The sequence below is a fragment of the Gobius niger genome (genome assembly GCF_951799975.1).
Source record: "Gobius niger genome assembly, chromosome: 14".
Taxonomy (NCBI): domain Eukaryota; kingdom Metazoa; phylum Chordata; class Actinopteri; order Gobiiformes; family Gobiidae; genus Gobius; species Gobius niger.
Window position 1 is genome coordinate 11,374,519 of NC_136865.1, and position 24,316 is coordinate 11,398,834.

Here is a 24,316-nt window from a genome sequence, read left to right on the forward strand (position 1 = left end):
GTGAAATGAAACATTCCAAAGCAGTAACACATTTCACTGTGGTCTGTAGTTTTGCTGTTCAGTATCGTAATGATGTTAGTAAACAGATACATTGAGGTATATTATGTCCCTGTGCAGGCTGTAGGTTTATGTACAAATAATATCACCATTTAGGCTGACCTTCATGGAACCTATTTGTTTAGCAAACTATGTGATGCTTTATCTGTAGTTTGAACTAATTAACGATAGGGGGCAGTCATCCTCCGTTCGTTCGTCTGAGGCAAAAACAACCCACGAAGAAGACACAGCCGAAGCTAACTGCTAACTCTACCAGTTGGCAAATACCGCCACCAACAAAATATGCTGCCCTTAAGCTCAACATAAGACTTTTCAATAAAGCTCCGAGTTTTCCCGTGTTTGACATAGGTATGTGGATAGGTTTCATTGAATATTTCAATAAAGTCCGATGCCGGTGTGCCTTGCCATCGATCTCTAGGGCTAGCTTACACCAGCAAGCTTGGCTAATAGCATTTAGGGCGAATAAAACCCTCGTCTTCACATTTGTGTCCTTTTAAAACTTGGAAAGTGGCTGAATGAATTGAGTTGTAGGTTATTTGATGACGGCAAACATACAGTTTGATTCACGTGGGTTTGAAATGCACGCCTTGAACATCCTTGCACTGACGTTACTGCACGGCAATAAACAATATCTCCAGATTTCAACCGCCTAGTTTATATGTAAAAGTAACAGTGGATACTTTATATGGATGGGTATCGTACATGGCTATCTTTGCTCTTCTCTGATTGAGGTTTTTTACAGTATATTGCATGCTGTATACTCTTGCACCAATGCGATTGTTGAATAGATGTTTTTTTTTGCAGATACTGAGGAGCAGCCCATAAGATGTACGCCGTGTACCGACAAGCTCACACTCCCACTGCTGTGGAGTTTTCTGTTTACTGCAACTTCATCTCCAGTAAAGAAAAGAATCTCGTTGTTGCAGGGACGTCACAACTCTTTGTCTACAGAATTATTCACGATGTGGAGGTAAACAACAATTCTACATGTTTTTTTTAAATTTATTTTTGTATTCCTTTCATTTTGGCTGTGTGGTTGTATTTACTGATTGCCTATTTTCAATCTAGAGTGCATCAAGATCAGACAAACCCTCAGGTATGTTGTCAGTGTTGGCGTATTTGCAAGGAAACTATTGGAATCTCATTCTTTGTTCGTTCTTGATCACAGATGTCAAACCACGGAAAGAGAAGCTGGAACAAGTGGCCTCGTTCTCCCTCTTTGGCAATATCATGTCAATGGAAAGTGTACAGCTAGTTGGTTCAAGCAGAGACGCGCTTCTGCTCAGCTTTAAGGATGCTAAGGTACATTCAGTATTAGAGAAAAGCTGGAAAAGCTTTCTTTAAATCTCAAAACTTTGCTGTGTTGATTTCTAGTTGTCAGTTGTGGAGTACGACCCTGGAACGCATGACCTCAAGACGTTATCTCTTCATTATTTTGAAGAACCAGAGCTTAGGGTTTGTCCATTTTAAAATGATGCACATTTACAGACAGAAATACAACATTGTAAATAATGACACGGTGTTTATCCTCAGGATGGTTTTGTACAAAATGTGCACATCCCGATTGTCCGTGTGGACCCAGAGAACCGCTGTGCTGTAATGTTGATCTATGGAACCGGACTTGTGGTGCTGCCGTTCAGAAAGGACACTCTTGCCGATGAGCAGGAGAGTGGAGTCGGAGAAGGGTATGTTTGCAGCTACAACATGTTCTCTTGGTTACTTTTTTTATTCTAACTTGTATGGCACAATATGACTGCTCCATCACTTTTATGCTTATGTTATTATGATTCCGTTTGCAGGCCCAAGTCCAGCTTCCTACCCAGCTACATCATTGACATACGCGAGTTAGATGAAAAACTGCTGAACATCATTGACATGAAATTTCTACATGGATATTATGAACCCACATTACTTATTCTGTACGAGCCCAATCAAACATGGCCTGGGTATGTTTTTCATCTATAATTGAATGTCAAAATGTGCCAACGGGAGAATAATGATATAATTTGATACTGTTTCTAGGCGTGTGGCTGTGCGGCAGGACACGTGCAGTATTGTCGCCATCTCCCTCAACATCATGCAAAAGGTTCACCCCGTCATCTGGTCTTTAAGTAACTTGCCTTTCGACTGCACAAAGGTCATGGCTGTTCCCAAACCTATAGGTGAGATTATATACTTGCGATGCTCTGCGACTTTGTAACTCCAATGTATGCCTAGTGTCCGTGTTTATGTCATAGGTGGCGTGGTGGTGTTTGCCGTCAATTCCTTGCTGTACTTGAACCAGAGTGTTCCTCCGTATGGCGTTTCTCTAAACTCTATGACAAATGGCACCACAGCCTTTCCTCTACGTAAGTATGACCAGCTCGGGTACATTCTAGCCTTCTTAAGTTTTTTGCCAGTAAATGAAATGTATGTTTTGTATGTGTGATTCAAGGTGTACAAGAGGAAGTAAAGATCTCATTGGACTGCTCCCAGGCAGACTTCATCGCCTATGACAAGATGGTTATCTCGTTAAAAGGAGGAGAAATGTATACATACTTACATTAACATTCATCTCCCAGTTCTCATTTGTAATTCAAGTGTTCCTATTCCTGCAGATACGTGTTAACCCTAATAACAGATGGAATGAGGAGTGTACGAGCGTTTAATTTTGACAAAGCAGCTGCCAGTGTCCTGACAACATGCGTAAGTCCATACGTCTCAAAGATTACAGCCATTATTTGTCAGATATGTTTTTGCAGTTATTATTTTGCTTTTTTCCCCCAAGATGGTCACCATGGAGCCAGGCTATCTCTTCCTGGGTTCTCGTCTCGGAAACTCATTGCTTTTAAAATACACCGAGAAACTTCAGGAATCTAGATTAGAGGAAGCCAAAGATGCTGAAGATGAAGAAAAGGATAAAGATAAACAAGTGTGTTTTCAAAACTGACTGCTGTAATTGTAGGGATAGAAGTGATAATTTTCTGTGTTTTTAGGAGGAACCACCGAGTAAAAAGAAGAGGGTTGAGTCTTCTGCTAATTGGACTGGTAAATTCAGTTTTTAAATGATTGCTTTGTTATTTATACAGTAAAGTAGAAATAATGTTTGTTTATTCTTTACTAGATGAAGTTGATGAAATAGAAGTGTATGGAAGTGAAGCGCAGTCTGGGACACAGTTGGCCACCTACTCCTTTGAGGTAACTGTCCAGTGTCTTAAGAATCCAAATGCTTGTGAAGATGGTGATGATTCCACTCACATTTTCTTTAGGTGTGTGACAGTATACTGAACATCGGACCGTGCGGAAATGCTTCCATGGGAGAACCTGCCTTTTTGTCTGAAGAGGTACTATGTTGTTAATATTGAAAGATATAATATATAAGTCATGCTGACTCTTCTGTTTCCAAAGCCATGTAATTTTGACGGCACAATCTTCCTTCGCTTCTCTCGTAGTTTCAAAGCAACCCCGAGCCTGACCTGGAGGTTGTCGTCTGCTCCGGATATGGTAAAAATGGTGCACTGTCTGTCCTCCAGGTAAGCCTTTTCTTTTCCGTGATTCTCCATATAAACCTTAAGCATCCTTCACGCACTGTCCTAAAGCCTGTGGCCGTGAGGGCCGTCGGCCACAAGGTGAGGCGACAGCTGCTACAGTGAACTGTCTGGGTTTACCAGGGCTGCCTCAGAGGCCCACGGAGCAGCCTGTAAACAACTCAGACACAGGAGTGGGATATTACACCTTGATTTGCATTTGGGCTACACAGTTTTGCTAAGCTAATACTAGAATCACATTTCAGAAAATATTGGATGAGATCTAACCTACAGACTTGGTTCAAGAAGAACACTATGTTATGCTAATTGTTACCTTTCAAATTGCAGTTTTGTATACATATATTTTGCTTCTATTTCCTTTTAAACATTTCCAATCCGTTCTCAGAGAAGCATTCGTCCGCAAGTAGTCACCACCTTTGAATTGCCGGGCTGCCATGACATGTGGACTGTCATCTCAAACGAAGGGAAAAAAGTAGGCTATGTGAAACTATAACAGCTTTTATGTGTTGTTGTTTTTTTTTTTTCATATCTGAGCCAATTCCTTGGTTTGTTTCGTAGACCGCAAAGCCTGACGATTCCGAGGAGAGTACAGAAACCAGCGAGGAAACCGAAGAAGGAGAGAAGGGAGAGACTGAGGAGAAGGACAAAGAGGAGAAGAAAGAAAGTGAGGAGAAGTCTGAGCCCCCCCTAGAGGACGATGTGAAGAAGCACGGCTTTCTCATCCTCAGCAGAGAGGATTCCACGATGGTACAAGCTTTTGTCTGGATTATAATATACGCGACTGGTTTGGAAATTAAAGTTGTTTTTTTTGGAAATGCTGAATCAGTTTTGAGGCCTGATAGACTTCATTTGTAAAGCTGTTTTTTAATCTTTGTTTTAGATTCTTCAAACGGGGCAGGAGATCATGGAGTTGGACACCAGCGGTTTTGCCACCCAGGGCCCGACTGTATTTGCGGGAAACATTGGTGAAAACAAATACATCATCCAAGTCTCTCCCATGGGCATCAGGCTGCTTGAGGGAGGTAAACTAAGAAACCTAATAATACATGTTTTGACAGTATTTATTTAATGCTACGGCGTGAACCAATCTCTTTTTTCTTTTCCCCCAGTGACGCAGCTGCACTTTATCCCTGTGGACCTGGGCTCTCCCATAGTGCACTGCTCTGTGGCTGATCCGTACGTGGTCATCATGACGGCAGAGGGAGTGGTCACCATGTTTGTGCTCAAGACCGACACGTACATGGGCAAAACTCACCGCTTATCTCTGCAGAAGCCACAGATACCCACAGTAAGGAAACGCACTCATGTCACAACACAGGTCGGAAAACACACTGCATAAGCTGCTTCACCTAGAGTGCGGTGAGCTCAGTGTCCCTGATGTCCAGTCACTTAACAGTCCACAGGAGAGTACTATGAGAGAGATGAGAGAGAGATTATGCTAATAAACTAAAAAAAAAAACAATGAAAATGTGGCAAAAATGTGATGAAAACCCAACAAAACAGTGTTGGATACAAAAAAAGTGACAACAAGGCAAGGAAAAAGATCCATTCAGATGAGTTTTGTAGGTCTTAGCTGAGGCGTTACACTGGCCTATAGGCTGCAACCTTTTACAATTGGGTAAAGTTGAATCCGAAACAGTCGGCCTATTCCTTTGAACGTTTAAACATTGCTTGAGGGGCATGTTGCGCAGATGCAGTCATCAGAAAACAGTTATGTAATGTAAATGTATTTTCTATACAGTTTGACTTGATTCCACAAAAGGCTTAGAGCACATTTTTGACCTTTTGGATTTTTCTGTGGTTTTGGGTCTACAATATTTGTAATGTTTCTTTGGTTTAACCCCTTCAGACAATCCAAACTCTCACATGCTAATCTCATCATTTCACAGCAACCGCGCGTCATAGCTCTGTGCGCATACCGGGACATGAGCGGAATGTTTACCACTGAGACCAAAGTGAGCTGCTCTGTCAAAGAGGACAACATCATCAGGGGCCAATCTGAGACCGAAACCTTCATCCAGGACATGAGGTGAGGGCATAATGCCGGTGCGCATGGACAACATCTTTTTCTGAATGCACTACAATGGAAGCCTGTGTCTTGCAGTAACACAGTGGATGACGAGGAGGAAATGCTGTACGGAGACTCAAGTACCACCAATACATCGATGAAAGACGACTCGAATAGAGTTTCAGGCGGTCCCTCTGGAAGCGAGGACGGCTCCGCCAAAGCTGAGCCCACCCACTGGTGCATGATCATCAGAGACAACGGGGTCATGGAGGTAGGAACACATGCATATACTGACCACGTCAACTTAAAACATCAATATCTTACATTTTGAGAGATCTATAATAACAACTAATCGCAAGCTTTGTGTTTCTGTAGATGTACCAGCTCCCAGACTGGCGTTTGGTGTTCCTGGTGAAAAACTTCCCCGTGGGACAAAGGGTGTTGGTGGACAGCTCCTCTGGACAATCGGCCACACAAGGGGAGGCCAAGAAAGAGGAAGTGACCCGTCAAGGAGACATCCCACTGGTCAAAGAAGTCTCCTTAGTTTCTCTTGGATACAATCACACCCGGCCATACTTACTAGTAAGACTCTTGCATTTGGAAATGATATTGGTTCATTTTATTTAAGTCGAGCTTTTGGTTTGTGGTTTTTAGGTCCACGTTGACCAAGAGCTTCTGATCTACGAAGCTTTCCCGTATGACCAGCAGCAGCCTCAAAACAACCTCAAAGTGCGCTTCAGAAAGGTGGGATTTGAACTTAAAAGTTTGAATATTGTACTAAAATAATTGCAGTCTTTGTGATTTGGTAAATGCAATAATTCCAATGGTGATTTCAATTGGATTGCGATTGTACGACCCAACATGAGTCCCATCTCCTTGAATAAGACTGATGTCCATCTACGCAGGTTCCCCACAACATCAACTTCAGAGAGAAGAAATCAAAGCTCAGGAGAGACAAAAGGGCAGAGCTGGGGGCTCTCGAGGACGGCTCTGCTGCCAAAAGTCGAATAAGCCGCTTCAGATACTTTGAGGACATCTCGGGATACTCAGGAGTAAGTGAGGGTCTTTATTTGCTCATTATGTTAGTACGGACTTGTTCTCATTTCCTTTCATCGGCAGGTTTTTATCTGTGGTCCCTCTCCTCACTGGATGTTGGTCACCTCTCGTGGAGCCTTGAGGCTACATCCCATGATTATAGATGGCGCGATAGAGTCCTTCTCTGCTTTCCACAACATAAACTGTCCCAAAGGTTTTCTTTACTTCAACAAACAGGTATTTCCTTCAGCTAAATACCTTTCCACAATGTGCCTTCCATTCCTGTAGTTTTGTAATTTATTAATGAGAATGTTTTTGTTTTGCTCCTCAGGGAGAGCTCAGGATAAGTGTGCTGCCCACATATTTGTCTTATGACGCCCCGTGGCCCGTGAGGAAGATCCCTCTGAGGTGCACTGTCCACTATGTCTCCTACCACGTGGAATCGAAGGCAAGTCTCCAAACATTATGCCATGTGAAATGAACGTCAATCGATCTTGTACTTGGAAAGTTTTACGTGAAAGCCCTGTGGACCTAAAGTGTTCTTCCAGCGAGAGGGGGAAAAAAAAAAAAAATCAATGTGTGACTTTAAAGGGATTAGTCTTTGAAGTGGAGCTTTTGACAGTGATTTCTCTTCCCTCTGCTCAGGTGTACGCCGTGTGCACCAGCGTGAAGGAGCTGTGCACTCGCATCCCAAGAATGACCGGAGAAGAGAAGGAGTTCGAGACCATTAACAGAGGTCAGCCAGAAATGTAGAAACTTATGGTCTTACTCAGTACTATGTGTAACTAGACATCAACAATCGATTAACAAAAATAATATCAAAACAATGTTCAATCAAAGCAAAACAAATGTCATGGGCACTTTCAATGTGATCGACTGTTGTTTTACAGACGAGCGCTACATCAATCCTCTTCAGGAGAGGTTTTCCATCCAGCTCATCTCCCCCGTCAGCTGGGAGACCATTCCCAACACGAGGTACTGGGTCTAATTTAAAAGTGATTTGAGACCATTTTTTCTAGGTCCTCCTCATTTGTTCTCATTCGTCTCTATGACTAAGTTGCCCTAAATTAACCTGTATAGTCTGTTATCGCGTTTGCTCGTACCCATCTGCATTGCTTTTTTTCTTCTAAGGATCGACTTGGAGGAGTGGGAGCATGTGACGTGTATGAAGACCGTGGCGCTGAGGAGCGAGGAGACCGTCTCTGGGCTGAAGGGCTACATCGCAGCGGGGACTTGTCTGATGCAGGGCGAGGAGGTCACCTGTAGGGGGCGGGTGAGTGCAATGTGAAGCAAAGCAATGCAGAATTTGTAGTGCTTCCACTTTGATGTGTCGCCAATGTCATAACTATATTCAAGTGTTTTGGCTTTAACTGGTCAAGATATCACCAAGGTCTGAAGGGGTATTAAATGATGATCAAGACCTTGAAACGAACAGATTTTATGGCCAGGTGGTATTTTATGCTTCTATTAAATTGTACTATAACCTTCACTATAACCTTCTAAATAGGGTAATCATTCTGATGACAGATAAAATACATCTTTATAAGGTATAAACATGTCCAAAATTTAACTTTGAACACCATTAAGGTGCCGGTCTTTTTTTTGAGATGCACTGATTAGGAAAATATCTTGATTGTTTATTCCATTTTTTATTTAAACAAACTATTGCACTGACTAAATGGTTGCACTCTTTCAAAATGCGATTTTAAGTGCAAGGGTGTTTAAATAGTGTAGAGTGGATAAAGCGTCGTATAATGAACATAAGAGGGCACATGTAATCAGGGGAGATTAGAACAAACAGACACAGACTTTATTATTTGAAAGAGGTTATGCACGGCTGATTTGACCAACCTCCATGTTCAGATCGTGATCCTAGACGTGATCGAAGTCGTCCCAGAGCCAGGACAGCCCCTCACCAAAAACAAGTTTAAAATTCTGTACGAGAAGGAGCAGAAGGGACCGGTCACCGCTCTGTGCCACTGCAGCGGATACCTGGTCTCCGCCATCGGACAGAAGGTACAACTACTCTCACAAAACACTATATATGTAAACACATGTTTACATAGACCCAGAGAACTGACCTTCAGATGGAACTCCACGAGAAGTGCTTTTTCTAGCTTGAGACCCAAGCGGTCGGACCAGCTCTCTTGAGAAACTACTGTGTAATAGAACCACAGACGTACTCTGAGTACTCTGTCCATGTAAATAAAGACTGCGCTCCACTGGGTGCTGATAAAGAAAGTGCAGTAACAGGGCACTGTTGTTCCCACAGATCTTCCTGTGGGTGCTGAAGGACAATGACCTGACCGGCATGGCCTTCATTGATACACAGCTCTACATTCACCAGATGTACAGCATCAAGAACTTCATTTTAGCAGCAGATCTGATGAAGAGCATCTCTCTGCTGCGCTACCAGGAGGCGAGCAAGACACTGTCGCTTGTCAGCAGGGTAAAACAACTTTCTGTCTCTTAATCATTACTAGTTCTGTGGTGCTGAATTCAGTAATGAGAAAATACACCAACCACCAGATCAGGTATAAAAAAATGTTTTATTGGTTCAATGAACCTTTTGCAACCTTTTGTTTTGTAAATATTTCATAAACATGACCAATGTGTCAACGATTGTAACATTGGTTTATTAACAATACAACCAAAATAAATATGCATGATCCAAAAGTTGGTAACATGTATTTTTGCTAATCTTACATGTATTACAAATCAAGCATTTAGACATTTAGTAGTTATTGATTCTAGACATTGTTGATGTTATCTACTGTGGGTATTTGACCACTATTTCCGTGTTGCGTGTTTTGAAACAGGACGCTAAACCTCTCGAGGTGTACAGTGTAGACTTTGTGGTGGACAACAACCAGCTTGGATTTTTAGGTATGGATTTAATACCTGTGAACAACATGTCTATCTGCTTTCTGCCCCTTATTGATTTGTGTTTTTTTTTCCTTTTTAGTTTCTGACCAAGACAAGAACCTGTTTGTTTACATGTATTTGCCTGAGGGTAGGTTCAGAAGTACCAGATTTACAAAGTTCTCTGTGTGCAATCCAAACTCATGTGTGTCTTTGGCTACAGCGAAGGAGAGCTTTGGAGGTATGCGGCTCATCAGGCGGGCTGACTTCAATGTCGGAGCTCACGTCAATGCTTTCTGGAGGATGCCCTGTAAAGGAGCTATGGATGCTGCCAGTAGAAAGGCTCTTACCTGGGACAACAAGCACATCACATGGTTTGGTAAGTGAAAACGGGATGATACAGTCATTTATTTCTCAAACTTTATCTGGTGTGGTCATCCTTCAACCAAAACTGCCATTGCCCCTTGCCCTTTCTCGGCTGCGGAGGTTGGCGGAAAAAGGCTGTTCTGCGCAACTGGCCATGGGTGTTTCTCCCCCCCTCGTACGTCCCACTTAAATATGCGCTAGTCGGGGAACTGCAGGATCTCACAGGACGCTCCTACTAAGCAAAAAGTTACGCTATAGTCTGCATTTAGAAACAAGATCAGGCCCTTTGTGTCAAAAGTTGCCAAAATATTTAACAATAATATTTATTTTAGTCAATATTGATGTTTAGAATAATCTACTTAGTATTCATAATAGAGCTCAACAGTCCTGGCCACGTGTTTGGATCCAACATAAAATATCCCACGTATTTAGAAAAATGTAAATATTAAACGTACAACGGCAGCTCATCCAGTTAAGTTAATTATGGAACATAGAGTTCTTTCTAAATTATAACTTTCATTAAACCATTATTTCATCACAGTTTCTGGAAGACTTTGCCATATCCTTGCGTCTGCTTCTGTAGCTCCTGTCCTTAACACATTGCTTTGTAGCAGTAGTTGCACAGGGTGATGCAGATGCAACCACATAACGTTAGACCATGATCCCTCGCTCCTTTTCAGTGCAGCAAACATGAAGAAACTACTGCTATTAAGCTGTTTTCTGCCAGCTTAGGGTTAGCAATTATGCACATCCAAATCTCAAAGTGCACTGACAGGAGAGTTTACAGTGTGATACCTCATTTGAAAGCCAAGATCTACCAGTTACTATAACTATGTGTAAGATCTGTGTGAGTAAAACACAACTTAAATCACATTTGCGGTTCCTAACCCTAACTCCCTGAACATAACTTGGAATAAGAAAGAGGTAGAGCATTATTAACCCTCATCTAATTGTGCTCATCAGGGACTGCAGATGGAAATTAGCCCCAAGAGCTGAAGTCTAGTACAAAGCATAATAAATTAAACTAAACTTTTGTTCCCACAGCCACACTGGACGGAGGAGTGGGTCTGCTGCTGCCCATGCAGGAGAAGACGTACAGACGACTACTCATGTTGCAAAATGCTCTCAACACCATGCTGCCTCATCATGCAGGCCTGAACCCAAAGGCATTCAGGTCAGCTCCCACGGCTTGCAAATGAGGCATTTGTGAGGCTTGCAGTTTTGGTGATCCCTCTTTTGATTTCTTTAGGATGATGCACGCTGACCGACGGAGCCTTCAAAACTCGGCCCGCAACATCCTGGATGGAGAACTCCTCGCTAAGTATCTGTATCTCAGTACTATGGAGCGCAGCGAGCTGGCCAAAAAGATCGGTACCACACAGGATATAGTAAGTGGTCTCTCCTTCGACACAAGAGGCGTCTTATACTGCTTTATATCCTCCAAGGTCTTTCAGTCAGTTGGGAGCAAGTAATGGCTCAGGAATCTGTATTTTTTTTCCACTTGAGAGACATTTTGCAAAAAGATCTGAGCCTTCATTGTACAGCTGTTGTGCACTTGAGGAAGGTAACCAAGTGACCATAGGCACAACTGTCCCCAGGGCAGCTATGGCTATGAAATTAACAAACAATCGCAAAATATGACTAAGTGAATTCATAGTTCCTCCACTTCCAACATACAACATGAAGTGCCTCTCAACTCTGAAAAGGACTGCATTGTGTTTACTTGACTAAGTTGTTCATTCTTTGCAGATCCTTGATGACCTTCTGGATATCGACAGAGTTACTGCTCATTTCTGAGCATCACATTCCTGTGGCTTCATTTGCTGGAGGCTCTTTTATATTGCATTGATTTTTGTCATAGCCTTTAGTGAATCTTACTTTCTTACATAAGATTAAAAGGAACATCATGTTTCTGTATTTTGTATAAAACATCAGTAAAAGAAATCTGACAAAACTGTTTCCGTTTGCCTTTTCTGTCAATAATTTAATACATGTGCATTTACAGAGGTAGTCTATAATAAGTCTTATATAAATAATGTAAAATACATGGAGTTACAAAAGCTTTGTCACTTTCACTATATTGTTTATGTATTCCTTTAAATCTTAGTCTTTGACATGGCAATACCACCGGTCCACACGTAGCATGATTTAGATTGTAAATTCTGTCCTCATGTTACATACACGACATGTGGCTATGAATTTTATACTTATTGTTTGAAAACACTTCAAGTTTCCAGCATTTGATGTTAGTTTCTTTAATTCTTGAGTTCCTGGAGTGTCCTGGCTCTTGAAGACGACTCATAAGGCCATGAATTGGTGTAGCACCGGTGAAAAAAAGAACACCACAGCGTGTGATTTGTAGTTGCTCTGGCATTAAGATATGGCTGTTCTTCATGTGGATCAGCCGTGTACTACCTCAGGTAATCATACACCTCTGCATCCAGGGTTATAAGTCCAAAGTATGACAACAGACTGAGGACCGAGCGTGTCAGACTCATCATGGCCATCTCTGATCTGTGAAAGAATGTTATTTCGATCATTCCTTCATTAAAGCATGTTCTTATAACTTACGGTAATGGCAGCTTACCTCAAAGCTGCTTCAAACTTAAAACTCTCCCACACAGAACGGGCCCAGCTGAAGAGCCAAAACCTGGTCAGTATCCCAGTCTTGTGAGCCTGGATCTTCCCCCATCCACGCACCGCACTGTCAACAAAACTACATTTAGAGCAGGAATTGTCCATTTTTACCTTCTACACTAACACGGCAACAAAGCCTTATATTAATTGCTCAACAGCCGAGCTCCATCGTTTTTAAACAAACCTCTTGGCCATGACGAAGTAGCGGTCCACGGGGGCGCCCAGTCTGATGTTAATGCTGCGGACGGTGTTGATGTTCCTGAACACCAGCAGCATGGGCCGTGGCATGGACTTGAGGATCTGCATGATGTTGTCGAAGCGCTTCATGGCCATTTCCTGCATGTACGTCGTCTCCTCTCGGCTCAGGACGTTGGACAGGCCCAGCTTGTGCATGTCGATGGGCCTCTGCAGCAGCATCTCGCAGAAGAGGAAATATTCTGCGGAGAAAGAGAGAGACGACTGTAAATGAAAGTGGAACTGCACAGTAAGTGTGACCTTCCTTCACCTCACCTTTGACTCCGAGCGCATTCGAGTACTTCTCCATCGCCGCCTCGTCCCTCAGAACGATGGACCTCCACAGCTTGCAAAGGGCCTCTCTGTCACTGCATCAGAGAGTCCAGGGGTTAGCACCGGGTCTGCACATTCTCAAAGCCTTCCGTGCACTATTTTTACCTTTGACTCAGGTACTCGTACAAGCCATGGTCCAGCAACACCAACTCTGTCTTGTTATCACGGCCTTTCCTCACAAGAACTGCAAGAGAGACCGTTTTTTTTACAAACATGGCTTTTTATTCTTCGTTTAAATCATCATTAACAACTTTTAAATCCGTGTTTGTTTAGTCATGGCCAGCAAAAGCCTGAGACATCAACACAACGTTATCGCAAATTGCTAAAAACCCAGACCGTTTCCAGGGTGAGGGTCAGCGTGGATGAAACCCGTGTAGAAAATCTGCTCGGCGAATGTCCTGATGAGTTTATCGGCAGTCTGAAAACACACAGGCTGACTTTCAGACAAAGCTGTGGCCGGTCTATGGACTTTTATTAACTGCACTTACGTCCTTTAAACTTAGTCCTTGTCTTTTGATTTCTTCTACATTGTTGATTTTGCAGCCCTCACAAAACTCTGCAGTGAGAACCCTCTTTGGATGGAGAAAAGTAAAAACAAAATGAGCCGTCAGTCATCAATGTTCCATAGTATTTTTTTTTAGACGACGTTATAACTTAGTAGTTTCAGCATCCTATTGACAAAGGGTGATGGATAACACGATAAGGGCTGTGCAAATGTATTATCATTTTCATCAAGCTGTGATTCATGGTCGATCTCGAATATCGGCTGTTGCTTTTTAATCAATAGGACCATAGAAAAAAAACAATGTCAGTTAAATTAGGAGCTTACCTTACTGGTCTGTTCCCAAAACACTTTAGGAACAACAACAAACTGAAAGTGTTTGAGGTCGTCCGCACACCGCTCCGAGTTTCGGGCCTCGTTCTCAAAGTCCAGCTCTTGAGCCAGAGTGCCCTTAAGGTCCTGGAGGATCAATACAAGTCTGAGTAAAGCTCTGTGGGAAACGACGTGCAATGTTTACGGGCCGTCCAACTCCGGACTGACCTTTAGGACCCATCTGAAGCCGAAGCTGGGGTGCATGAACTGCACGAGGTCTAGCAGGATTTCTAGTGTTCTGATGTCGCCATCGAAGCGGTCCCTGAGGTCAATGTACTGAACCTGTGGGGAAACAAACAAACACAAACAACACACCCAGTTAAAAAGCACAGCACTATGAAAAGTTAGTAGACAGTAGAGCTGCATGATTTGGGAAAAATACCTAATAATAATAAAATACCTAATAAAAAATACCAATTGGTCTGATTTATGTCTGACAGTGACTGGAATATGAAGAGCTAAACTAATACAAGAATCACATACAATTTTTCTCGCTTTATTCATTTTAATTTGAGATCTTTTGTACTTGCTGTGTGGTACTTTTAAAGGTCATTTAGGGTGAAGCGTAGAATTGTTATAGTGATTTTGATTTGCAAAACAGTCTCCAACCTCACTAACAACCGTTACAACCGTCCAAAACACTCACCTTGACAGCGACAGGTGTCCCATCAAACAGCTGTGCTTTGTGAACCTGGGCCAGGCTGGCTGCAGCGATGGGCTCGTAATCAAATGTCTTAAAGAGCTGCAGAGGAGTTTTCTCAAAGTCTTCCTGGAACAGAGCGTCCACCTGTTGCAAATGACGCCCATGAGAAACTTTTTTTATTTATTTTCAGGGCACTGGTCACAGCCTGTCCTTGAGGTTTGTTTGCGTTCTCACCTCCCTGTACCTCCTGTTCAGAGCTTTGTCTTCCAGGACCTGCAGTGTGTGAATGTACTCGGGAGGCAGGAGGTGGTTGAACGAGCACAGACCTTGGCCCAGTTTGATGTAGATGCCTCCGTTTCTTATGGCGCCGTTGACCATCCACTCTGCCGCCCTCTGGTGGCACGCCGACATTTTGGACAGGTACAAGGGGCTGTTCTGGCAGATGAGGTCGGCAGCGCAGAGAGAGAAACCAATGACACATTGAACACACCCAGGAGATTCCCAATATCATGACGTGAAGTCAACACTTACATCAACATGGTAATGGAATGAAATTAGATGAGGGCTATAGGCTTGCTCAATTATCTGATTATTTTAGTCATTATTATAAACACTAATGAACTGCCATAGAATCAGAGTGCACACATTAACCATATTGCAAAGTAAGTTTTATTTTTTGCCATTTTTGTAAATATACCATAATCATAATACAATATGTCGACATGATGATTGATGATTCCTTTTGCAGTTTTTGTCTGAAACACATAGCTTCAAATTGGGGAAAAAGAGCTCCAGTCGGATCGGGAGCTCGGAGTAGATCTGCTGCTCCTTCACATATAAATGACCCAACTCCACATAATCGTAACACTTACCTCATCCATACCCCGAAGTACGATATGTGTGGTCCACCAGTAATCCGCAGAAAGGCAAATTCCTACTGACAGTGATCTGGGGAAATGCACATAATACGTTTTTTGATTTTATTTCTAATAACCATGTCTAAAATGAACTGCTATTCTTTGCATTAGCAGGAGAAATCTCTACTCAAACCTTTGCTATGACATTCATTTATACAGGACCTCATTTTATTGTTAATCATGTCTTCCCATAGTGTCATAGACTTTTTAGTTTTGGGCATACTGCGACAGGATTTCAAACTATGCACTTCAGTCTAGTTTCAGATCAACAGCGGTTTTAAAATCTTCTTAAAATTCCTGCCGTCAAACTAAGCTAATCCCATGAACTCCTGCAGTGTTAGGTACACGTAGGAATCCAATCCACAAACCTGCAAAAGCGCCCAAACCCTTCAACAACGATCCTCATTTTCCTCCTCTCTCGGGGTGCGGACAAGGCGTATTGAACACCGACTGCTGCGGGAACTCCGACCGACAGGCCGATCACTGTCTTCCATAATAATCCTCTGCGTTTAGCTTTCCTGAAACAAGAAAAAAAGCTGTAGCCACCACTGTTTTGGCTAAAATTAAATAAAGCTTTTTTTTTTAACACTACTATGTGCTCATTTGAGGAGACGTCGAACTTTGTGCCAGTTTTTGTTTCATTTTCGATAGAGCCTGTAATTGCTAAACTGCGAATAATAATCGTCTATGTAATAATAATCCTGTTAAATTACCCATGAGGACGCGAAAGAGCCAAAAGCAAAAAAGCCATGTTCCAAGTTAATAAGTATTTTGATAAGAGGACCTTCCGGGGGCACAGACTTACCTTACTGAACTGAAGGACCGGACTGTTTGCTGGGACGGGCCAGGACAAGGGCATCTGTGGGGCCGCCCCACGTGTTGTAGACAAAGTCGCATCTGAAAGAGAAAAGGACACATCTGCTACAACAGCGAGTCTCGACACTGATTTGTTGTCATTGGTATTTACAATACTGAAATGGGGAGCCAACAGTTTAATACTGAAGTGGAGGACAGGGCAGTGTTTTATGCCTGCTTTTAAACTGTCAAATTGCAGATGTTTGTACCTGGTTTATGGTTTGTAAATAAATGTATAAATTCTGACATGTCTAAAGAATAAACCATGAAAATGAAAAAGAAAAAAAAGACTTTAGTTAAGGTACAAGACACCTATTAGACAATTACACAGCTTTTGTCACTTGAAGGCAAGATTTACTCACAGTGGAATGTGTATCGAAAGGATTTACTTGTGCAAGCTTCTGGTTACTTCAAACTAATCACTACACAAACATACTGCAAGTGCTTGTTTGTGTAAACGTTAACTACCTGCCCGGAGATTATCCACATAAAGTAAAAACTGGCACAAATTACAAAGTCTTCTCTATGTCAGCAAAACATGACTAAGGTGTATTGTTTATTTTTTACTTGAGTATTTAAAAAGTGAAACGACCGCTATGCTCAATCTGAAATCTAACTAAATTAAATCCAAGAATGTCAGGACACAAACTGTTGGTAAAGGTGGAACGATAGAAGGCCGGTGTGTGTGTGTTTGTGTGTTTTTGTGTGTGTGTGCGCGCGCCTCAAGGACAAAAAGTCCAGGCCATTGATGTTTTTGTTTTGCTCCGAAGGTACAGAGTGTCTCCCCTTCTAATGAATGAGGTCCAGATAGGGATGTCAGGGACTGTTTGAGCACTCAGTAATCCCCTGGACACTTCTCCACATACGAAAACATGATTAAAACATGAGTGCTCTGGTCACTGTGAGCAAACATGTAGATAGGTTAGACTTTATAGACTCCCTACAGGGTACATATATTATTTTAAACATCAAGTGCACCAACATTATTTATCAACCAAGACAAGGGAAAGTATTGCACAATGCCTCACGAGCAGCCCTCAGATATTTCTTAAAAAAAACAAAAAAACAAACAAACATAACTATAAATCTATCTCATTATGTGGCATTATGTTTCAATATGAATTTCAACCTTGATGAAACGTGCAATCGTGAGCATAGTAGGACAAAGTAGTAATTAGTGGTAATTACACTAAAAACAGATTTCAGATTTATGAATAGCAACATCAACAAACTATCTGTGTGTAGATATTTCCCCCTGCGTAGTTGCAATCAGATCCACTCTCCATTTAGTCCATTTAGTAAGCCAGTGTATCATTGTCCTCAATCGCCCACCGCTGATAATCAAGATATCAGCAAACAATATCTGAAGGTGACGACAACAACAACAACAACAGTCTTCTTGTTCGCAAACACATGCTAAAATCACATAATTCACATAAATGACATACCAGTCTGAAGGGACCCTCTGACATATTTATCTATTCAATTTCACTGTCTTCTCGATGAGGGTTGGTTAAAAGCGCCCTTCCCAGTGAAGTAACTGAGTTGTTTGCTACACACAGCTACACTTCCTATTGCCCGTGTCCGGCTGACCAATCAGAAAAGGGAAGCAAGAGAGTAACGCTCCCCTGCTTCCGGGTTCGTTCTTCATCCAAGATATTTATTCAGAAAATAAAGTAAAAATAAAGCGAAAATACTTTTTTTCCTTTATCTTTTTTTTTTTTTTTTTTTTTTTTGTACAAGCATGCATTCTTGAAATTAAATCGGACGGCATTGATAGATACCAGAGAATTAGGTTTATAGCTGTAAACATGGACACTGTAAATGTTTTTAATTTAACTTTCTAGGCTCACCCCAAAACTAGTTCCCCTCACTGTGTAATTTATTTACTGCGTTTCGTCTACTGCTTTTTCTCCTCGGCTGTTAGGAGCACTGGGTGACTGAAAACCCAGTAATCTGTATTTACAGTGGGTCCCTCAAGGGGGTGAATCACAATGCCTTTTTCATCATAATGATCAGCCTGCACTAACAACACGGGGTTGGAAGTCTCTTCTGTGATGTAGCCTAATTAGTCAGTGTCACATGAGATTTATTTGGAAGACCTTACATCATATTACAACAGGCACACACACAGTGATTTAGTTTAGCAGGCAGAGATTGGAGTCCTTTGTGTAGTCAGCTTTCTCCAAACGCAATATTTTAACCCTCTGGCATCATTTTGGAATAATTCTTGTTTGTATTTTTTCTGCTTTAATGCTATTAAAGACAGTGCTTTCAACCCACAGTGTTTCAAATACATCCTGTAACGATCCAGCTAAGTTCTCCAAAATGTTGCCACTACAATTCCCTCCAACATAAAACACGTGCTGTGCGTTTCTAATAACGTGCGTTTCATAAACTGACAGATCAATTTGTCAGTGCATGTTTTTCAGACGGCAGATGAAATGTGGTCTGACTTTAAATTCAAGGATAAAAAAAAGTATAATGAGCGTGGTGTTGGTTTGTGCATGACTTCTCCTAATGATGTGTGTATCAAGGAACGGATTTACGTTGAAGTAATTTCTCTCTATCGCCAGCGCTGGTGGACCGTCACCGGAAGCTGGCCGTGTTGACGCAGTGGAGCGCTTTCCTGTTTACGGGCGGGAAGAGCGAAACTGCAGACTAGGGCTCCACATTTGTTTAATTTTCTCCCAGATCCATGTCGTGCACATTTTTCAGACGCAGCGGACCTCGGGGGTTCTAGTGGGACACACTTAGCCGGACATTTTAAAAGTACTTGGCGTCTTGGAGCGCGGGGAGCAGATGGATGAGCCTCCCGCAGAGTCAGGCGGCGGTGGCGGCGGTGCAACAGCGATGGAGGGCCCCGTGGTGCAGGTGGCTCAGGTCTGTTTATCTAGCGGGGCTGTTCCTCTGCGCATCCTAGAATGGAAAGTCAAACCTGGCTCTCTCATTAATGTGGACTCCGTGTTAGCCCTGGCTGTACCGATCGTCCCCGAGAGAAGCTCAGAGGGCGCCAGGCTACCGGAGAAGAAGGTGAAGGCAGACCGTGCAGGAGTAGTGAAGGAACTGTGCTGTCAAGTTGGACAAGTGCTTTCTCCGGGGTAAGTGCAGATCCCGCGGACACACACGGTGCAAAGGAGTTGTGTACACCGTGCAGACAGCACATGTGTTTTGGTTGAGCCTCTCACACCAGCAGCAGACAGCTCTGCGCGGAGCTAACAGCGCCGAGGTAGCGTTAGCTTGTTTGCTAGTAGCGTCACTCGTTTACAACTGTCAAGTCAATCACAATAAACAACCTCGCTTATGTAACTGCCTTCATAATACAACTAGCGACTCTTTTTGGTGTGTATAGTTAAAATTATCTTACACATCACAACTTCCGAGTTCAACATTTAAACCAGCAGGTAAAATATTAAAAAGCCGAGGCAGAATGTGCAATAGTTTGCTCAACGTGAGGATTTAGTGATAGAAAATACTGAGCTGTTAAATGTGGCACCGCTCGGCACTGTAAAAATGCCCTGCAATACGATCATAATATTTCGTTTGTTTATTATTGTTTTTTCCCCCAGTGGTGTCATCGTCAAAGTGGAAGAATGTAGCCATCCCATAGTGATGAAAGGCTTGTGTGCTGAATGTGGCCAAGACCTGACTCAGTAAGTTTACGCATGTCTGTTTGTGTTTATGTTTGTTTACTGTTTTAACCCTCTGCGTGTCACCATGTGTACCAGCAGAGGGCAGCAAACCTTAAGGTTCATTCTTGTATTATGAGTTTTACGCACACCTCTGACAGAGTGTATCTTAACATTATCATTCTGAATTACACATAAGTGAAAACGTTACTCTTGATGACTGAAGCATTGCTGGTTTTGTCAAAATGGCTTTTTTCGTCATTGTATCTATATTCTCCACAAATTCATAAAAGTTAAAAGTCGATTTAATTATGAAGTAATTTCACTTTAATTTGGCCACATGCCAATATTATTATATTCAGCAATGATTACTGGTTGCAATAATAGTTGACATCTTTGCTTCCTTCCCTCACTTGTTGCCTGATTCTAGTCTCTTTAGGAAAAAGAAATTCTCATAACGATTACCGCTTGCGTCCATTGTTTTTGCCAGGCTGCAGAGTGCAAACGGGAAGCAGCAAGCTCCCATCTCCACAGCAACAGTCTCCATGGTGCACAGTGTTCCTGAGTTAATGGTCAGCTCTGAGGTGAGTCATGGGATGGAAGTATCTTAAGAGCTCGGTTAGACAATGTGCGTCCTCTGCTTCCAACCTGTTTTCAAATACTGCTCCCTAGGCAAATAATGAATTAGGGTGTTGTTATGACGATGGCTGTGTACATCTCAAATTTGACCTTTGACCCCCAACAGCAAGCGGAGCAGCTCGGGAGAGAAGACCAGCAAAGACTCCACCGAAACAAGAAGCTGGTCCTCATGGTGGATCTAGACCAGACATTAATCCACACCACTGAACAGCACTGCCTCAGAATGTCCAATAAGGTACTGAGTTAACACAGCAGATATACGGCCAAAACAGCATATTTAAAGATTGAGATAATAAACTAAAGTCAATATCCTAATCAGATTGTATCTGAAAACAACTGAAAAGAATGACTCTGTCTCTTATTTACACTCCCTTTTTTATTTTTTCAGGGCATTTTCCACTTCCAGCTCGGACGTGGGGAACCAATGTTGCACACCCGGTTACGTCCACACTGTAAGGAATTTTTGGAGAAAATTGCCAAACTCTACGAATTGCACGTCTTCACTTTCGGGAGCCGGCTTTATGCACACACCATTGCAGGTAAAAAGGCTTGTTTACTGCTGTAGCCTTTTGATTTGCAAATCAAAGCAAAAAGTTATGTTCAGATTTTTATTTTCTGAAAAGGTCAATATTAAATGTTAAAAGATCCAATTTCATATAAATGGTGGAATACTGCTCAGTCTGACTGCTTCTAATACAGAGCTTCAAAAGGTCCGCTTCCAATCTGGCATCTTCCAGTGCAATTCCACTGCATGTACTTCCCGTTGATGTCCATCAGGGGGTGGCATTTGCTTGTAAGATGCTTTACTAATACTCCAACACTGTAGTTCAGTTTTAGTTTTGTATTTTCCTAATGCTTTGTAAGTTAAAAAAAAAAAGAAGAAGAGAAGTTTGTAGTTTTGATCCAAAGAATAGAAAGCAGCTGAATATATATGCAGAACAGGATATATAAATGATCTATTATATGCGCAGTCTTTTTGTATTCCACACTCATTCTATTAACACTGTATATTACCAGGGCAGCCCCAGCCCAGCACAGTGCTGCCCCCATAGAAAGTGATAAATGTTTAATGCCTTCTGAATTGGATTTTACTACTTGGCCTCGATCTGGGAGGTCGGCTGGTTTCAGGGAGGCTGTCCAACTATTGACATTTTCTTCTGTACTGGTTTAAAAAACCCTGTGTAAGGCATCTCTCGCAACTCTACTGCGGGACTCCGACCCAAATGGGTAAAGTTTTCTCTTAGAAGTTTTGGACAAAGTGATGTTTGTAATATTGAGTTTAAGCTTTGTTTTGGGGATTTGTGAACGACTGTAAACATTATTAATAGCCTGAATTGGACATGGGTTGATAAGAAAACCTCAAGAGAGCTGAGAATGTTTTGGTGCAAACAAACAATGTGAGATCAACTGTAAAGTCAAGCAAAGGATGGAAGATATCTCATATAAGAAATCTTCATATATTATTCATTATTTATTCTATAGTTATTATAAACCATCAGAAATATGCAAAATTTACTGACAAACATAGTTTAGATTGCTTTGTTTCTCTGAGCTATAGTTGTCTTCAGTAAACTACAAAACTGCAGAAATAAAGCCTTTATACACATGATGAGTAAACATCAAGTATATACAGTATTTTTAGCAGCGGATTTTGCAACCTTATTGTTGGTTTCCTGACATTGGAGATATACTCAGTACAGTATGCACATTACACATCGTCCAATTACCAAAAATTGGGTAGAAACCTTTTGTCACTCAGAACATCTTCTCAAGCCAATAGCAACATTATTATCCTCCTTTATTTCTAATACTTTTTACTACTGAAATGATAAACTGGGTTAGGGTCAGACCAACATAACATTTTCATTATTTCAAATCTAAAATACAAATGTGGCAAAGTGCTCATACTGTGTTTTTGACTGCTTTTTTTATTGCTTGCTCAATATTTCTTGCAAGGAAAATTAACAATTAAAGCAGCACTAAGTAACTTGTTTACCTTAATAAATCCTTTTCGTTGTCCCTCTGGGGGTAATACAAGTGTTGATAGGATGATTGGGGGGTCTTTCATCTCCCCCTGGTGTCTGGCCAGAAAACCTCTATTGCAACTTGGCTGCCACCGGGTAGGTGTTACACTAATGGAATCACGTAGAAGAAGCTAACAGGCTAAAGGGCTAAGCTAACTCCGGGCTCGCTCCACTTAAACCGTATTTACAGCCAAGCTTGAGTGAAATGAAATGATCTCCATTGTGTATTTGGATGTACAATATCCCTCTCTCCCTTTGTCTTTTCTGTCAGCATAATATTTACTCTCACGGACAATTAAGAAGTAAAAAAAAAAAACGCAACATGCTACGACACCTGCAGTGGCGCTTATGGCCTCTAGGGGCATGAGTTACTCAGTACTGCTATAAGTGCATTTGCTCTTAATTAATAAGAGTAGTTGTTGATCAGATAATTTGCAAAGATTCTTTAAAGAATAAAACTCCTTCCCCATCCGAACAAAAAACCTTATGCTTTACAAGTGTCTAACAATACTCTTAACAATTGCTGCCATTTAGGATTCCTGGATCCTGAAAAGAAGCTGTTCTCTCATCGGATCCTGTCCAGAGATGAGTGCATCGACCCCTTCTCCAAGACAGGAAATCTTCGGTGAGAATTCCCTTCTATCTCAGCGTATCTGATATTTCTCTTGTCAAACGCATACTGTTTCCACGCTAAAAGAGACATCACTGCTCCTTATATCAAAACTAGTCCTCATTATATTTTCCCGGGAGTTTTTTTTAAGTGACTGTTGGCACATTTGATCACATGAGCTGCACCGCCTGTTGGCAGCTCAGAATCCATCCCAATAATTCCTTTGCTTCTCTAACTGTTTGTACTGCGGGCAATCTGTCTCTCTCGTCTCCGAGCACAGAAGGAGCTGCCTGTCTGCGCGGTGTGAATGGATACATCTGACATCTCTTGGAAAAAAAAGAATAATGGTTTCAGTGCAAGACTTCTCCTTAGGTTGCGTTCAAAAGGCAGGGCCTATAGAGCTCATATCTGGAGAGAGATAACCAAATCTGCATTATTTGAACTAAATGCACAAAACTTCTCTCTGGACTGTCAGATTTGGGCCTTTTCACCTCTACTCAACCTTTTTCTTTTCCATGTACAGAAATCTCTTCCCTTGCGGCGACTCAATGGTGTGCATCATTGACGACCGTGAGGATGTGTGGAAGTTTGCACCTAACCTCATCACTGTGAAGAAGTACACCTATTTCCAGGGCACCGGGGACATCAACGCTCCGCCAGGGTCACGGGAAGCTCAGACGGCCCGGAAAGGTACATTATCAAAACATTAAAGAATATGCTTCCACACAAATAAATCAATCTTACTATTTCAAAGCAATATGTTAAAAAGGTCTTACATTTGTACAGGATAGGCACTTGATGGTGGAGTCAAATGTTTTCTATTTTTTATTGACTGAAAAAGCTTCCAGGTGGAAAACACCATTATCATGTTGTTTAGAAAATTCATATTTATTTGTACTATTCTGTGGCCATTCTTAGAAATATTTTTTTAGGCCAGTGCCAGCCAAACATGGTTTGCACAAAGTGTTTCTATCACCTCTCACTTACAAGCAGCTCCAAAAACTCAAGACAGCTATCGAACTCTGGCCTTTCTCTGACTAGAGATGGGTTTTCTTTGTCTCTCTTT

General features: G+C 41.9%; 3 protein-coding genes across 4 annotated transcripts in view; 2 read left to right on the forward strand and 1 right to left on the reverse strand.

Annotated features, from left to right (window-relative positions):
* Positions 1–265: 265 nt before the first annotated feature.
* cpsf1 (cleavage and polyadenylation specific factor 1) lies at positions 266–11,795 on the forward strand. Its single transcript, XM_079570522.1, has 38 exons — positions 266–405; positions 862–1,027; positions 1,126–1,153; positions 1,226–1,359; positions 1,432–1,512; positions 1,591–1,742; positions 1,857–2,003; positions 2,080–2,219; positions 2,295–2,405; positions 2,492–2,585; positions 2,655–2,742; positions 2,825–2,968; positions 3,033–3,084; positions 3,161–3,234; positions 3,306–3,380; positions 3,489–3,569; positions 3,970–4,056; positions 4,143–4,331; positions 4,465–4,606; positions 4,694–4,872; positions 5,474–5,613; positions 5,689–5,863; positions 5,968–6,174; positions 6,247–6,336; positions 6,498–6,644; positions 6,712–6,864; positions 6,959–7,075; positions 7,273–7,363; positions 7,518–7,602; positions 7,759–7,900; positions 8,491–8,643; positions 8,900–9,076; positions 9,447–9,513; positions 9,593–9,640; positions 9,713–9,868; positions 10,900–11,029; positions 11,105–11,243; positions 11,605–11,795. The coding sequence occupies exons 2-38, from the start codon at positions 884–886 to the stop codon at positions 11,650–11,652; spliced, it is 4,407 nt and encodes a 1,468-aa protein (XP_079426648.1). The 5' UTR covers positions 266–405; positions 862–883; the 3' UTR covers positions 11,653–11,795.
* Positions 11,796–11,884: 89 nt separating this feature from the next.
* Positions 11,885–17,927, reverse strand: adck5 (aarF domain containing kinase 5). Of its 2 annotated transcripts, XM_079571379.1 has the most exons (15): positions 17,797–17,927; positions 16,299–16,390; positions 15,862–16,011; positions 15,449–15,524; positions 14,811–15,011; positions 14,580–14,720; positions 14,102–14,215; positions 13,889–14,020; positions 13,548–13,631; positions 13,396–13,477; positions 13,165–13,243; positions 13,003–13,094; positions 12,677–12,929; positions 12,443–12,559; positions 11,887–12,369 (listed from the first exon to the last, which is right to left on the reverse strand). In XM_079571379.1, the coding sequence occupies exons 1-15, from the start codon at positions 17,818–17,820 to the stop codon at positions 12,267–12,269; spliced, it is 1,740 nt and encodes a 579-aa protein (XP_079427505.1). In that variant the 5' UTR covers positions 17,821–17,927; the 3' UTR covers positions 11,887–12,266. The 2 variants fall into 2 exon arrangements, with proteins under 2 accessions (XP_079427506.1, XP_079427505.1); XM_079571380.1 differs by lacking the exons at positions 16,299–16,390; positions 17,797–17,927 and having other exon boundaries at positions 11,885–12,369; positions 14,811–15,006; positions 15,862–15,876.
* A 1,012-nt stretch (positions 17,928–18,939) lies between these two features.
* The window catches only part of ctdp1 (CTD (carboxy-terminal domain, RNA polymerase II, polypeptide A) phosphatase, subunit 1), a 54,065-nt gene continuing 48,688 nt past the window's right edge, over positions 18,940–24,316 (forward strand). Inside the window, exons 1-7 of the mRNA XM_079571230.1 lie at positions 18,940–19,449; positions 19,918–20,001; positions 20,468–20,561; positions 20,723–20,851; positions 21,005–21,155; positions 23,175–23,265; positions 23,774–23,940. Of these exons, the coding sequence (XP_079427356.1) occupies positions 19,151–19,449; positions 19,918–20,001; positions 20,468–20,561; positions 20,723–20,851; positions 21,005–21,155; positions 23,175–23,265; positions 23,774–23,940 (1,015 nt within the window). The 5' untranslated portion in view covers positions 18,940–19,150. The remainder of the gene's footprint in view (positions 19,450–19,917; positions 20,002–20,467; positions 20,562–20,722; positions 20,852–21,004; positions 21,156–23,174; positions 23,266–23,773; positions 23,941–24,316) is intronic.

Excerpts from the sequence above, each read along its gene's own strand:
- adck5 (XM_079571379.1), bottom strand. The coding sequence starts at position 17,820 with ATGTCAGAGGGTCCCTTCAGACTG. Across the intron at positions 13,095-13,164 it reads TACGAGTACCTGAGTCAAAG|TGACAGAGAGGCCCTTTGCA; the intron begins GTAAAAATAGTG and ends TCTCTGATGCAG. Across the intron at positions 12,560-12,676 it reads TACTTCGTCATGGCCAAGAG|TGCGGTGCGTGGATGGGGGA; the intron begins GTTTGTTTAAAA and ends TTTTGTTGACAG.
- cpsf1 (XM_079570522.1), top strand. The coding sequence starts at position 884 with ATGTACGCCGTGTACCGACAAGCTCACACTCCCACTGCTGTGGAGTTT. Across the intron at positions 7,364-7,517 it reads GTTCGAGACCATTAACAGAG|ACGAGCGCTACATCAATCCT; the intron begins GTCAGCCAGAAA and ends GTTGTTTTACAG. Across the intron at positions 11,244-11,604 it reads TCGGTACCACACAGGATATA|ATCCTTGATGACCTTCTGGA; the intron begins GTAAGTGGTCTC and ends CATTCTTTGCAG.